At 36.7% G+C, this 13,776-nt stretch overlaps 1 protein-coding gene and 1 long non-coding RNA gene across 2 annotated transcripts; both read left to right on the forward strand.

Moving 5' to 3' along the window:
- The first annotated feature begins 5,523 nt into the window (after positions 1 to 5,523).
- LOC103516388 (sprT-like domain-containing protein Spartan) lies at positions 5,524 to 7,843 on the forward strand. The gene is made up of 3 exons (XM_008481352.2): positions 5,524 to 5,895; positions 7,147 to 7,275; positions 7,787 to 7,843. Exons 1-3 carry the CDS (start codon positions 5,581 to 5,583, stop codon positions 7,841 to 7,843), a joined length of 501 nt encoding a protein of 166 aa, XP_008479574.2. The 5' UTR covers positions 5,524 to 5,580.
- Positions 7,844 to 9,371: 1,528 nt separating this feature from the next.
- Positions 9,372 to 9,984, forward strand: LOC113470401. The gene is made up of 2 exons (XR_003393464.1): positions 9,372 to 9,430; positions 9,522 to 9,984. It is a non-coding gene; the product is annotated as an uncharacterized LOC113470401 (long non-coding RNA).
- The last annotated feature ends 3,792 nt before the right edge of the window (positions 9,985 to 13,776 follow it).

The following is a 13,776-nucleotide window of genomic DNA, read 5'->3' on the forward strand; positions in this document are numbered from 1 at the left end:
TTTTTTTTTTAAGCGCCCCCACTTTATAAACTTTAAAATATTTGGTTTCTGTTTTTCACTGTTTGTCTTTCTTAATCGTCACGGTCGAACGGAGGCATTACCAACGAATCGAATCAACCATCATGCAAACGAACATCCGTCCGGCGCCAAGCTAAGGGGCGGACCACCCCGCCAAAAGGACTACCTATTACAAGCAAAGAGCCCTATCCGACCGAAAGACGGATAAGGACTGAAGGAAGAGAGAAGTAAAGCCCTGCTATTCTGTTACGTCAAATTTCAAGGGAAAATTGAGAAATTTTTTTTTTTTTTTTTTCTTGATCGGACAAGAAATGTACACGGCATTATGCGATATTTTAATGTTTTGCGTTTGACAAAGTAGTAGCAATGAACTGAACCCATACGGCCATGACAGTTCCTGAAGTTCCGCTTCACTCGTTTCTCCGTCTCTTTTTACTGGTCCTTTTCTTCTTTTTTGTACAGTAAACGCCTAAGTGATTTCATCATCGAAATCTATTATGCCGCCAAATTCTAGTGAATTTTTTTAGACCCGAAATGTACTGCCCCGAAAATGCGGGGGAGGTAGCGTCTGTTCGATGGCGGAGACTGAAATTGTAGTCGCTCTTAAGTCTATACCGTGAATAAAACCTCCTTTATGACCGTGTAAATAATACATTTGACAGGTTTATTTTTTCGTTAAAAAAGTCTAAGAAGGAAAAATGCGTTTTAAATGATATACATAAAATCCTCCCTACTGGGAATTTTTCTCAGTGGGAATTCCCACCAGAATATTATCCCACAGTCTCAAACTCAAATCTCACTGCTCCTTGAATCTGCTTTGAACTCCTTGGAGCTTGGAGTCCTTGTCCTTGGAATATTCAGATACCAGATTACCAGAATACCAGATAAATAACCAGATACCTACTCTACTCAGATTATTTTATTATTTTGGCAAATTGCAATTTTTGCATTTTTTGCAATTTGCACTTTTGCAGTTTGCTTGCATTGCAGTTAAATGTGTGTTAGGTACAGGATACTAGAGATTTCTAATTCTTTATTGAATCATTCCAATCATGTCCAAGAAACAAAAGATAGATCCTGACTTCTTCCTTGCTCTGACTCTGCAAAAGAAATTCAACGAAGAATACAAGAAGGAGAAAGATGCAAAGGGAAGTTCAAGTAATCTGTTTGAATCTCTAACGACCAAAAGCTCTCAGGTAACAAGTAGGTAGTACTAAATTTACTAATGACTGCCAGTCACCTTCACCATCTGTCTGACAGGCAAAATGTACATGAATATTTGCTACAGCAGTAGAGTGGTCTAGAACTCTAGACTCTAGACACTCACCTGGCAAACATGAGGGCATAGTTTTAATCCAATAGTCTGTTCCATGATGGTACATATGGAACTCACCTGGTAAATAATATATGAGGACATAGGTTTAACCCAATAGCATGTTCAATGATAGTACCTACATGGACTAGTACCTAAAAGTTAGGTATGTGTAAAAATAATCATACTTTATATAAGGTACAGTACTGCTCTTGTTTACAAAATAACTTCCTTAGACCCATTCCCTATTTTTTTTTTTTTTTTTTTTTTTTTTTTTTTTTTTTTTTAGTTGGGAAGGGGGAAACTTTTTATCCTTTTTTTTTTTTTTTTTTTTTTTTTTCTTCTTTTTAAGTGTGTAGAGTGAACACTTTCATAAGCAGTTGGAAGGTTTTTTTGTGTTAGAGTGTACAGACAAACATATATTCAGGGTGTCTACCAAAATGGAAAAATAAAATTCCCTGACTTTTCCTGGTTTTCCAGTCCATTTTCTCAAAATTTCCAGTCTACTTTTTCAAGATTTTTCACCCTATTCCCACTTATGCCGCAGCCGATTTTTTTTTTTTTTTTTTTTTTTTTTTTTTTTTTTTTTTTTTTTTTTTTTTTTTTTTTTTTTTTTTCAAACATGAACCTGGAGCTTTTAGTTAGGTATTCAGTTTATGAATGGTTAACATGAAAAGGGGCGAAATAAGGAACCTTCAATTTATAGAATCCAGATTTCACGGAATTGAAATTTTTTAGGTCGGGCGCAGGCGAAAATTATGGTATATAATTTAAAAAAATCATAGTTGTTATCGAAAACGCAATATTTCGCCGCAGGCGAATTTTTTTAATGTTTTGGTCTACAATCGTAAGAGAAGCATGCCTGGCAAAGGCGTAATCTTTAGCGCCGCAGGCGAAATTTTTCAGTAAGTATGTACCCTGTAGCTTGCCATGAGTCAGATTTTTTAATGTAATTAATTGTGTAGAAGACGAGTATAGTTATTTTTCCCAATACAATTCTATACATAGAGCACAAAATTACAACGCCACGGGCGAAATTTTTTTCGTGAATATTAAGTAGCCCCTTCAAAATTACATAATTTGTTTTTAATTCCCCCCAAGACATTCCTACAGAATACAAAATTACAGCGCCGCAGGCCAAATTTTTTGAGAAATTTTAAGTAACCCCTTCAAGGTTGCATACTTTTTTTATTGACCAATTTTTTTTTCTTCAAAAAATTCCCCCTGTACATTCCCGCAGAACACAAAATTACAGCACCGCAGGCAAAAATTGTTTGAAAAAATCTAATTAGCCCCTTCAAGGTTGCATACTTCTTTTTAGTTACCAAAAAATTTAGGCTTTGAAAAATTCCCCCTATACATTCCTACAGAACACAAAATTACAGCGCCACAGGCAATTTTTTTTTTTTTTTTGAAAATTTAAGTAGCCCTTTCAAGGTTGCGTACTTTTTTACTGACCAAAAATTATTTTTCTTTTTTTTAGGCTTTGGAAAATTCCCTGACTTTTTTGGATATTTGTCACTTTTTTGTGAAATTCCCTAACTTTTCCAGTCTCCATGAAATTCCCTGAAAATTCCCGGTTTTCCAGTCTGGTAGACACCCTGTTTTATTTTAGGTGAGGGTCAAAATAAAATAGGGCCTTTTTTAATTACCTACTTTCTTTTTGTCCCACAGGATACAATACCATCTCCTGTACGGAAGAAACCAAACATTTCCTCTATCCATAAACCCAATACAGAACCAAGGTGATTATCAAATATTTTATCCAGTGAACTAGGTAGCATGAAATGAAACAAAGATATTAAAAAAAGATCTCAAGTAGCCTCTATGGCTTAGTTTTGACTCTTACCTTAAGCAATCTGATTGGTTGATTTCAAACGTCTTGGCCAATCAGATGGTTTAGGACTACAATCAGAAGTTAAACTGACTTTGAGTTTGACTCTTACCTTAAGCAATCTGATTGGTTGATTTCAAACGTCTTGGCCAATCAGATGGTTTAGGACTACAATCAGAAGTTAAACTGACTTTGAGTTTGACTCTTACCTTAAGCAATCTGATTGGTTGATTTCAAACGTCTTGGCCAATCAGATGGTTTAGGACTACAATCAGAAGTTAAACTGACTTTGAGTTTGACTCTTACCTTAAGCAATCTGATTGGTTGATTTCAAACGTCTTGGCCAATCAGATGGTTTAGGACTACAATCAGAAGTTAAACTGACTTTGAGTTTGACTCTTACCTTAAGCAATCTGATTGGTTGATTTCAAACGTCTTGGCCAATCAGATGGTTTAGGACTACAATCAGAAGTTAAACTGACTTTGAGTTTGACTCTTACCTTAAGCAATCTGATTGGTTGATTTCAAACGTCTTGGCCAATCAGATGGTTTAGGACTACAATCAGAAGTTAAACTGACTTTGAGTTTGACTCTTACCTTAAGCAATCTGATTGGTTGATTTCAAACGTCTTGGCCAATCAGATGGTTTAGGACTACAATCAGAAGTTAAACTGACTTTGAGTTTGACTCTTACCTTAAGCAATCTGATTGGTTGATTTCAAACGTCTTGGCCAATCAGATGGTTTAGGACTACAATCAGAAGTTAAACTGACTTTGAGTTTGACTCTTACCTTAAGCAATCTGATTGGTTGATTTCAAACGTCTTGGCCAATCAGATGGTTTAGGACTACAATCAGAAGTTAAACTGACTTTGAGTTTGACTCTTACCTTAAGCAATCTGATTGGTTGATTTCAAACGTCTTGGCCAATCAGATGGTTTAGGACTACAATCAGAAGTTAAACTGACTTTGAGTTTGACTCTTACCTTAAGCAATCTGATTGGTTGATTTCAAACGTCTTGGCCAATCAGATGGTTTAGGACTACAATCAGAAGTTAAACTGACTTTGAGTTTGACTCTTACCTTAAGCAATCTGATTGGTTGATTTCAAACGTCTTGGCCAATCAGATGGTTTAGGACTACAATCAGAAGTTAAACTGACTTTGAGTTTGACTCTTACCTTAAGCAATCTGATTGGTTGATTTCAAACGTCTTGGCCAATCAGATGGTTTAGGACTACAATCAGAAGTTAAACTGACTTTGAGTTTGACTCTTACCTTAAGCAATCTGATTGGTTGATTTCAAACGTCTTGGCCAATCAGATGGTTTAGGACTACAATCAGAAGTTAAACTGACTTTGAGTTTGACTCTTACCTTAAGCAATCTGATTGGTTGATTTCAAACGTCTTGGCCAATCAGATGGTTTAGGACTACAATCAGAAGTTAAACTGACTTTGAGTTTGACTCTTACCTTAAGCAATCTGATTGGTTGATTTCAAACGTCTTGGCCAATCAGATGGTTTAGGACTACAATCAGAAGTTAAACTGACTTTGAGTTTGACTCTTACCTTAAGCAATCTGATTGGTTGATTTCAAACGTCTTGGCCAATCAGATGGTTTAGGACTACAATCAGAAGTTAAACTGACTTTGAGTTTGACTCTTACCTTAAGCAATCTGATTGGTTGATTTCAAACGTCTTGGCCAATCAGATGGTTTAGGACTACAATCAGAAGTTAAACTGACTTTGAGTTTGACTCTTACCTTAAGCAATCTGATTGGTTGATTTCAAACGTCTTGGCCAATCAGATGGTTTAGGACTACAATCAGAAGTTAAACTGACTTTGAGTTTGACTCTTACCTTAAGCAATCTGATTGGTTGATTTCAAACGTCTTGGCCAATCAGATGGTTTAGGACTACAATCAGAAGTTAAACTGACTTTGAGTTTGACTCTTACCTTAAGCAATCTGATTGGTTGATTTCAAACGTCTTGGCCAATCAGATGGTTTAGGACTACAATCAGAAGTTAAACTGACTTTGAAGGCACAGAACCGCCGCCATTTTGAATCAGGATGAAATGTGATAATTTTCAGTAGCCTATGTCACCCCGAGTACTCTTCTCAACAACCACAAAAAAATTACATCAAAATCGGTTGAGCCGTTTTCTCGTGAAAAGAGGACAAAAACAGGTCTATTGGGCCATTTTCTTCACGTTTTTGAACGTATAATAGCCATTTTGAATCAGGATGAAATGTGATAATATTTTAAGTAGCCTATGTCACGCCGAGTACTCTTCTCAACAACCACAAGAAAATTACATCAAAATCGGTTGAGCCGTTTTCTCGTGAAAAGAGGACAAAAACAGGTCTATTGGGCCATTTTCTTCACGTTTTTGAACCGCCGCCATTTGGAATCAGGATGGAATGTGTTCTTATTCTACGTATTGTTGTCATAGTGAAATCACATCATCCTCATCCTCCTCTTCTTCCAACAGCAGGAATGCCGCCAAAGCTTTCAGTTGGTGCCAGAGGTCTTGGGTTCTGTACAGTGAGGGTAGTTGTACTATGGGAACAGTTGAATTCTATTCTATTCTATATTTTCAGATGTGCCGGTGTGTGTCGGTTTAAAGGTCGGCGTGATAGATCAGGGCGTGGTATAGGAGAAGTTACCATAAGTCTAAGTGAACCCTTACTCAAACTGAGACCTCGGAGTGATCTAGTTAATACTCTACTGGTTAGTAACATATGGTCCAAATCAAAACAATGTGTATATGTTACAGTAAAAGTCCGATGAGCGAAAACCTAGGTTTCCCCAGATCTTTTGGGAAAAATCCGAAATAAAAATCTTCTTTGGGCTTTTAACGGTTTATTTCATTAAATCCTAAGATTCCCCAACACAACTTGGGAAATATGCCAAATCATACCATTTCGGACTTTTACCAAGATACAGCAGGAAATGTGATATTATTATTGGGTTACCTATATTTATTATTTTCTATTTTAAGATGCTGCAGGTGTTCAAAAAATTAACTGGTAAAAGCCCAAAGGTTTTTATTTTATTTTCGACTTTTCCCACAAGATCTGGGGAATCCTAGCTTTTACCGCTCGTCGGACTTTTACCGTAACATATACACTTTTCACAACTCACTGGTGTAGTGATTAACATGGTGAACTTGTCTTGAGGCATGAGGGCAATCATTTGCTGCTGGCTTTTCCTGGCGTCCCTCAGACTTTGTGGGACTAATGTGATTAAACCCATTTAGGGGTAAAGACTTTTTTGTACCTCAGAACCACTTTTGCATTACTTCAAGGCACATTCTTTTACATTCATGCCTAATGAAGAATGGAAAAGTCTGGTTAGAAAATTTCTGCCCTGCCGAGGATTCAAACCCTTGACCACCCGGCCTCGGAGGTCCTATTTTAAAAATAGAGGCTTTAAATTAATACTAATAAAAATTGGATAAAATTCCATACTACTGGGATTGAACCCACGCCCTTTCGATTTCCATTTAGGTGTCTTGACCACTACACCACCGAGACATACCAGTCCATGAAGAGAACTAATATTCGTTTTTGTTCTGTGTGTTTAGCATGAAATGATTCATGCCTATTTGTTCCTGTTCACTGAAAATCCAAATAGAACTGACAGGGATGACCATGGTGCCGAGTCATTAGCACATTAAACCCATTTAGGGGTAAAGACTTTTTTGTACCTCAGAACCACTTTTGCATTACTTCAAGGCACATTCTTTTACATTCATGCCTAATGAAGAATGGAAAAGTCTGGTTAGAAAATTTCTGCCCTGCCGAGGATTCAAACCCTTGACCACCCGGCCTCGGAGGTCCTATTTTAAAAATAGAGGCTTTAAATTAATACTAATAAAAATTGGATAAAATTCCATACTACTGGGATTGAACCACTACACCACCGAGACATACCAGTCCATGAAGAGAACTAATATTCGTTTTTGTTGTGTGTGTTTAGCATGAAATGATTCATGCCTATTTGTTCCTGTTCACTGAAAATCCAAATAGAACTGACAGGGATGACCATGGTGCCGAGTTTCAGCAACACATGCATCGTATTAACAAGGAAGCAGGTACTAGAATTACAGTAAGTACCCAATCTTTTTACTTTTTTTTTCTTTTTCAGTTTGATCGTTTTGAAATCGAGAGATTTTCTAAAAAAGGTTTGATAGAGGAAACTGCAACTCCTAAGCGAATGGAGAAGGAAGACAGGATAATAAAAAGCCAGCCGTTCTGTGAACGAACCTTATCTGTTTAGGACAGAACCCGCCACCTAGCGCTTAATTACAGACGCGTTACTTTCCAAGCTAACTAGGCTATCAAAGTGAAGAGAGAAGGAAGACCGGATAGTAGAAAGCCAGTCGTTACGAATCTTATCTGTTTAGGACAAAATCCACCCCGGGCGGAAATCGAACCCGCGACCTAGCGCTTACAAGGCAGACGGGCTACCTTCCAAGCTAACTAGGGTGGCTGAAATATATAGAAAGAAAATGGGTATTATTGTCTGGTTGGGGAAAAAAAATAATAGTGTAAAACAAAAAAAGCAAATTATCATTTTCCCTTATTGATCTCTATTTTGTTCCATTGTCTGATTGCAGATATATCACTCGTTCCATGAAGAGGTGAACTTATACAAGCAGCACTGGTGGCAATGATGAGGATGATGATGATGATATTGCAATTGTTAGTGATATAAATATGACTGAACTTGTCGATATCTTGTCTGGTTGGGGAAAAAAATAATAGTGTAAAACAAAAAAAGCAAATTATCATTTTCCCCTGTTGATCTCTATTTTGTTCCATTGTCTGATTGCAGATATATCACTCGTTCCATGAAGAGGTGAACTTATACAAGCAGCACTGGTGGCAAGATAGTGATAGAACTAGTAGTGATAGTGCTAGAACGAATAGTAATAGTTCTAGAACGAATAGTGATAGTTCTCATGGCAAAGTCAAATGTCCGATATGTGATGCTGATATATTGGAGTCACACGCCAATGAACATATTGATCTGTGTTTAGTGAAGAATATGCAAGATGAACTGGAGTGAATGACAATATATTCATCCTGGATTCGGCCGAAATTTGGCGACTTCTTCAAAGAATGGCATTTTAAAATACATAGAAAACCCTATCGCACTATCCCAAATTTCTGTTCCTCATCTTTAGCCGTTCAAAGAATATTCAGGGGTTCCAAGATTTTTTTTTTCTTTCCAAGATCTATAATATATTTTTCATGGGTTATTCAGTCTTAGGACAATAAATTACGTTTTAATTTTAAATACCTAAGTATATATTTCATGTTGGTATCACGGTATAAACTATTTATCTATATTAATAAAAGAGTAAACCCTGACTCATTCATTCATAATCAACGCACAGCCGAAACGGCTGGACCGATTTTGATGAAACTTAATAGTGATAGTGATAGAACTAGTAGTGATAGTGCTAGAACGAATAGTAATAGTTCTAGAACGAATAGTGATAGTTCTCATGGCAAAGTCAAATGTCCGATATGTGATGCTGATATATTGGAGTCACACGCCAATGAACATATTGATCTGTGTTTAGTGAAGAATATGCAAGATGAACTGGAGTGAATGACAATATATTCATCCTGGATTCGGCCGAAATTTGGCGACTTCTTCAAAGAATGGCATTTTAAAATACATAGAAAACCCTATCGCACTATCCCAAATTTCTGTTCCTCATCTTTAGCCGTTCAAAGAATATTCAGGGGTTCCAAGATTTTTTTTTTTTTTCTTTCCAAGATCTATAATATATTTTTCATGGGTTATTCAGTCTTAGGACAATAAATTACGTTTTAATTTTAAATACCTAAGTATATATTTCATGTTGGTATCACGGTATAAACTATTTATCTATATTAATAAAAGAGTAAACCCTGACTCATTCATTCATAATCAACGCACAGCCGAAACGGCTGGACCGATTTTGATGAAACTTCGAGAATAGCTTCCTTTTGATTTGAATAGACCCACTAAGAACGGATTTTCCGAAACTCGCAGTGGTTTCCAAACTATAACCAAAAAAACTACTAAAAATCGACCCATGGCCAAAACGGGTGGGTCTATTTACATGAAGTTTGTAAGTAAGATAGTTGTCTTGCCTTTTAGTAAGTAAAGGTATCCTAAGAACGAATTTTTCAAAACTCGCAGTGGTGCCCAAATTAGGGACGAAACGGAATAAAAGTATAATATGGTGCCAAAATAGTATGGTCAGGTAAAACGGTACAGTACGGTACGTTACGGTCACCTATGGCCATGCCTCTATGCAATAAAAGTATAACATGGTGCCAAAATAGTATGGTCAGGTAAAACGGTACAGTACGGTACGTTACGGTCACCTATGGCCATGCCTCTATGCATACGGCCATGCCTCAGCTATTCTTGCTTTTTAGGCTGGTTGTCGCTTCGAACTCTTGACTTTCGCGCGCCTCCCGGCAAACTTTATTATAAAGAAAAACACGTTGATTTATTTTTACCCCCAGTTCTATAGTCTCATATTGACATGGGCTTCTGCGAATGCTCAGATGTACATTGTCCAATAATGGTCCAACTCAGTTCACACGAAACTATAGACCGGGGCCTTTGGGTAAATTAGGAGTTTGTACTAGATTAGTAATCAACATACATATGTTTGTATCATCATAAATACCCATGTTATACCTGTCAAGGTGTGTCCAATCAACATATGTTTGTATCACCATAAATACCCATGTTATACCTGTCAAGGTGTGTCCAATCAACATATGTTTGTATCACCATAAATACCCATGTTATACCTGTCAAGGTGTGTCCACACATGGTCGACGGCCATCGATCGATGTGAATGTGTGGACACACCTTTACAGGTTCCTTAGTCCTTACATAGGATTAAGATCATTGTTTCTTAACCTATTTATTAAGAATTAATATTTTTGTTTTCCAGAGACCTAGTTTATTTCGTTATACATATTATTATTACTTTCTGTTTTTGATATTTTATTCTTCTTATATTTGATGAAAATACAGTGGCCTTGTTTTTCATGTTGTTCATTTTAAACCAACTATTGAGAAATCTTTAAAAATCCTTGTTTTAATTTCCTTTTTTGTGAAAGGCTACTGTAAGGTTTCAACCAGCTTGATTCTCCTCACGAGGCTGAGTGCACCCGGAATCTCAAGCTCGAAGCCAAAAAATTTACTTCCTGTACTTGCACCTCTAGGACACGAACCATCAACCTCCATATCCAAAGTCCAACGCGTTAACCATTACACTACTGAGATGGGTATGGCTAGGTACAAGTACATGTAATTATAATGGATCCTGAACGTAGCGTAGGAGCTAATCTATTTGATATCGGATGTTAGAATCATGAAGATTATAGTTTGTTATTGATATCAGATACGTTAATTGTCTGCCTACCTATTTGTTGACATAGACAGGATTATCAAAATATTCATTAAGGAATAAAGACCAGCCGTAGGCTAGGTTAGCTTGGAGGGTAACACGTCACCCTTGTAAGCGCTAGGTCGCGGGTTCGATTCCCGCCTGGGGTCGATTTTATCTTCAATAGATAACGTCTTTCTCATATCCTGTCTTCTTTTTCTCTTGGCTTTCAGAACGATAAAACCTTAGTAAAGGGTTTTTTCCCTTAAAAAAGAGAAAAAAAAAGCACAAACATGATTGCAGTTACGTTCCTTCTTTTAAGGGTAAAAAAAAACATGATTTGTCAAGACCTGGGACATTCAACGACTGGACCCTGTAGCTCTCTGCTGAAAATCAGTAGGATTTTTATCATAAAATAAAACCTTAGTAAAGGGTTTTTTCCCTTAAAAAAGAGAAAAAAAAAGCACAAACATGATTGCAGTTACATTCCTTCTTTTAAGGGTAAAAAAAACATGATTTGTCAAGACCTGGGACATTCAACGACTGGACCCTGTAGCTCTCTGCTGAAAATCAGTAGGATTTTTATCATAAAGATCAGATATCTGTAAAGAATTTATTGGTAATCTGAATCGAATGTTCCTTGTCACCCAATAATTGCAAAAAACCAACGCTCAGCAAAATCTAAAACCAGCATTCATAGATCGCTAGCTATTCCTGCTGAAATCCAATCTCCTTATCTTCCTTTGTCGTTATTTGATTTTTTTACTATTACTATTAATTGTTTGATTTTTATTAATATCATTTATTGTTTTCCTCTGATCCTGTTCACACCTCCAATTTACCAATACTATTACTATTAATTGTTTGATTTTTATTAATATCATTTATTGTTTTCCTCTGATCCTGTTCACACCTCCAATTTACCAATTCTATTGCTGGTGATTTTCTACCAAGATGATTCTACTGATCATATTGATCGTTTTGTTTTTGTAAATAATGTGGACCCTCTACTCTCCATCTTCTTAGAAAATCTTTTCCAATGTGGGTCAGGTAAGTACAGCTCTGTTTGTAGTTTTAATCTTAAAGAAAGTACATTATAGCCAAAACAAACCGACAAACCAAACGCAAAGTCATCGAGCTCGAGCTCACTTCAGTCTATAAATAATTAACACATGAGCTCTGTTTTTAGTCCGTCCTACCTTTATTATTACGATAGTAATAACAAAAGGTACCGTAAACTGAGGTGACTTTGCACCACTTTTACTCAAATTTTTGGATACCTTGTTATAACTTTGCAACCAAATAGTTTTCAGTATTGGACGGGCTATTGTGTTCGCTTTGGTGTCGTCTGTCTGTCACTCTATCTGTTCCCATAGATCCATAGAAGGACTTATCCAATCCTGGTCGATCTATATATCAAATTAAAGGTCTTTTTACCAGGAACACAAAAGTGGTGGTGCAAATTTTTTCCAGAGAACCAAAAAAACTTGTGTTTGGGGGGGATTTTTTTTTTTTTTTTTTTTTTTTTTTTTTTTTTTTTTTCCCAAAAAATGACTTAAAGTTAATTGACTAATTGTGGGATTTTTTTTTTCTCATTTTCTCACACAAATGAGCTCTGATCTTGAAATTTGTCGCGACGACCTATGAACTCAAAGCGAGAAAGTTTTAGATAACACTTCAGTCGTTATTTTAAGACCGGTTTTAGTGTCACCTGTGTTGAGCTACGCCGAGAAAGGCCAATAAATGGATGGGTGACTTAAACTTTATATTGGGAATAAAGGGAGAACGGGCTCTAGTCTTGATTTTAAATCATTACATGAAAGTAAAATCAAAAAATCAAATGAAGAATAATAATAAACTGAATATTAAACAAATTAGGTAGGTACATAGGTACTGATTTCTCTAATCACGATCGAATATATATAAATAAAATTGTAGATTTGTCTGTACATTGCTTAGAATCGTGAAATTTTTAGTTATTCTTACTCCCTATGAATCTTCATAAATGATCTGGAAGATTATTTCAGAAAAAAGGGAGCGGAGGGCGTCAGCATCACCAGTTCAACCGATATTCTACTTCTCCTTTATTGCGATGATCTCATCATTTTTGCTAGCAGTAAAGTAGATATGCAACGAAAACTCAATATTCTATCCTTATATTGCGAAGAGAACAAAATGACTGTCAACGAGTCGAAATCAAACATAGTTGTGTTCCGGCGCGGTGGAAGGCTGGCTGATTCAGACACATTCCTGTACAATAACAAACCATTACAAGTGAGCAGCGAGTACGTGTATCTTGGCGTTAAACTTTCATCACACGGTGTGTTTCATAAGGCCGCCTTACAAGCAATTTCCAAGGGCAGGATGGCCATCGCCAGTGTCAAAAACATTCTGGTAAACTCGAGAATGACGTCACAGGAAAGTAGGATGCAGTTGTTTCAATCAATAGTTTGCGCAACACTACTTTATGGAGCTGAAATCTGGGGAAGCAGATACGAAGATATGATAGAAGTTGTGCAATCTCAGTTCTTGAAGTCAGTATTCTGCTTGCCGAGATGTACCCCCCACTACATGGTCAGACTCGAGTTTGGAGTGGTGAAGCTCGCTTATCATGTGCTTAAGCAAATGTTGAGATGGTGGCTGAAGTTGCTGTCTATGCCTGAAGAACGCTATCCAAGGAAGTGTTATAACCAACTAGTGGTTGTAGATCAACTGTCACGTAATGTTGAGAAGTATAACTGGGTTACGTTGCTTAAAAGAAAACTTGTACAGCTGGATTATGCTGAGATTTGGGAAGCTCAGTCACATGAGCTATTGAAAGATAGGATAGGGGAAATATTGGATAGATACGAGAACAGGATTATCGTAGACTTCAGAGTTCATCCTATTGTACTTTGTATAAAGAACTTAAACCAAATCCAGGAATTGAAGAGATGAAACCAAAGACTTCGAGTTATCTTTCACTAATGGGACCAATAGATAGAACCAGGGTGGTTGATCAAATTAGGTTAGCTCAAAACTCCAAGGTGAACTTTTATATTAACAGAATGGCATACAATTGGAGCTCCAAAGAACAATGCAGTGTTTGCAATTTACATGAAAATGAAGATCTGTATCATTTTTTGTTCAAATGCCCTCACTTCTCGGAGCTTAGATCTACTTATTTGGAAAAGTGGCTTGCTGAGGGTCGGTGTTCTGTG

Source organism: Diaphorina citri, unplaced genomic scaffold, assembly GCF_000475195.1.
Source record: "Diaphorina citri unplaced genomic scaffold, Diaci psyllid genome assembly version 1.1 scaffold1556, whole genome shotgun sequence".
Classification (NCBI taxonomy): Eukaryota; Metazoa; Arthropoda; class Insecta; order Hemiptera; family Psyllidae; genus Diaphorina; species Diaphorina citri.

What these genes read in the sequence shown, in the direction of transcription:
- LOC103516388 (XM_008481352.2), top strand. Translation starts at nt 5,581, where the DNA reads ATGGAATGTGTTCTTATTCTACGTATTGTTGTCATAGTGAAATCACAT. An exon ending in ATCTAGTTAATACTCTACTG is followed by an intron (nt 5,896 to 7,146) that starts GTTAGTAACATA and finishes GTGTGTGTTTAG; the next exon opens with CATGAAATGATTCATGCCTA. An exon ending in AAGCAGGTACTAGAATTACA is followed by an intron (nt 7,276 to 7,786) that starts GTAAGTACCCAA and finishes GTCTGATTGCAG; the next exon opens with ATATATCACTCGTTCCATGA.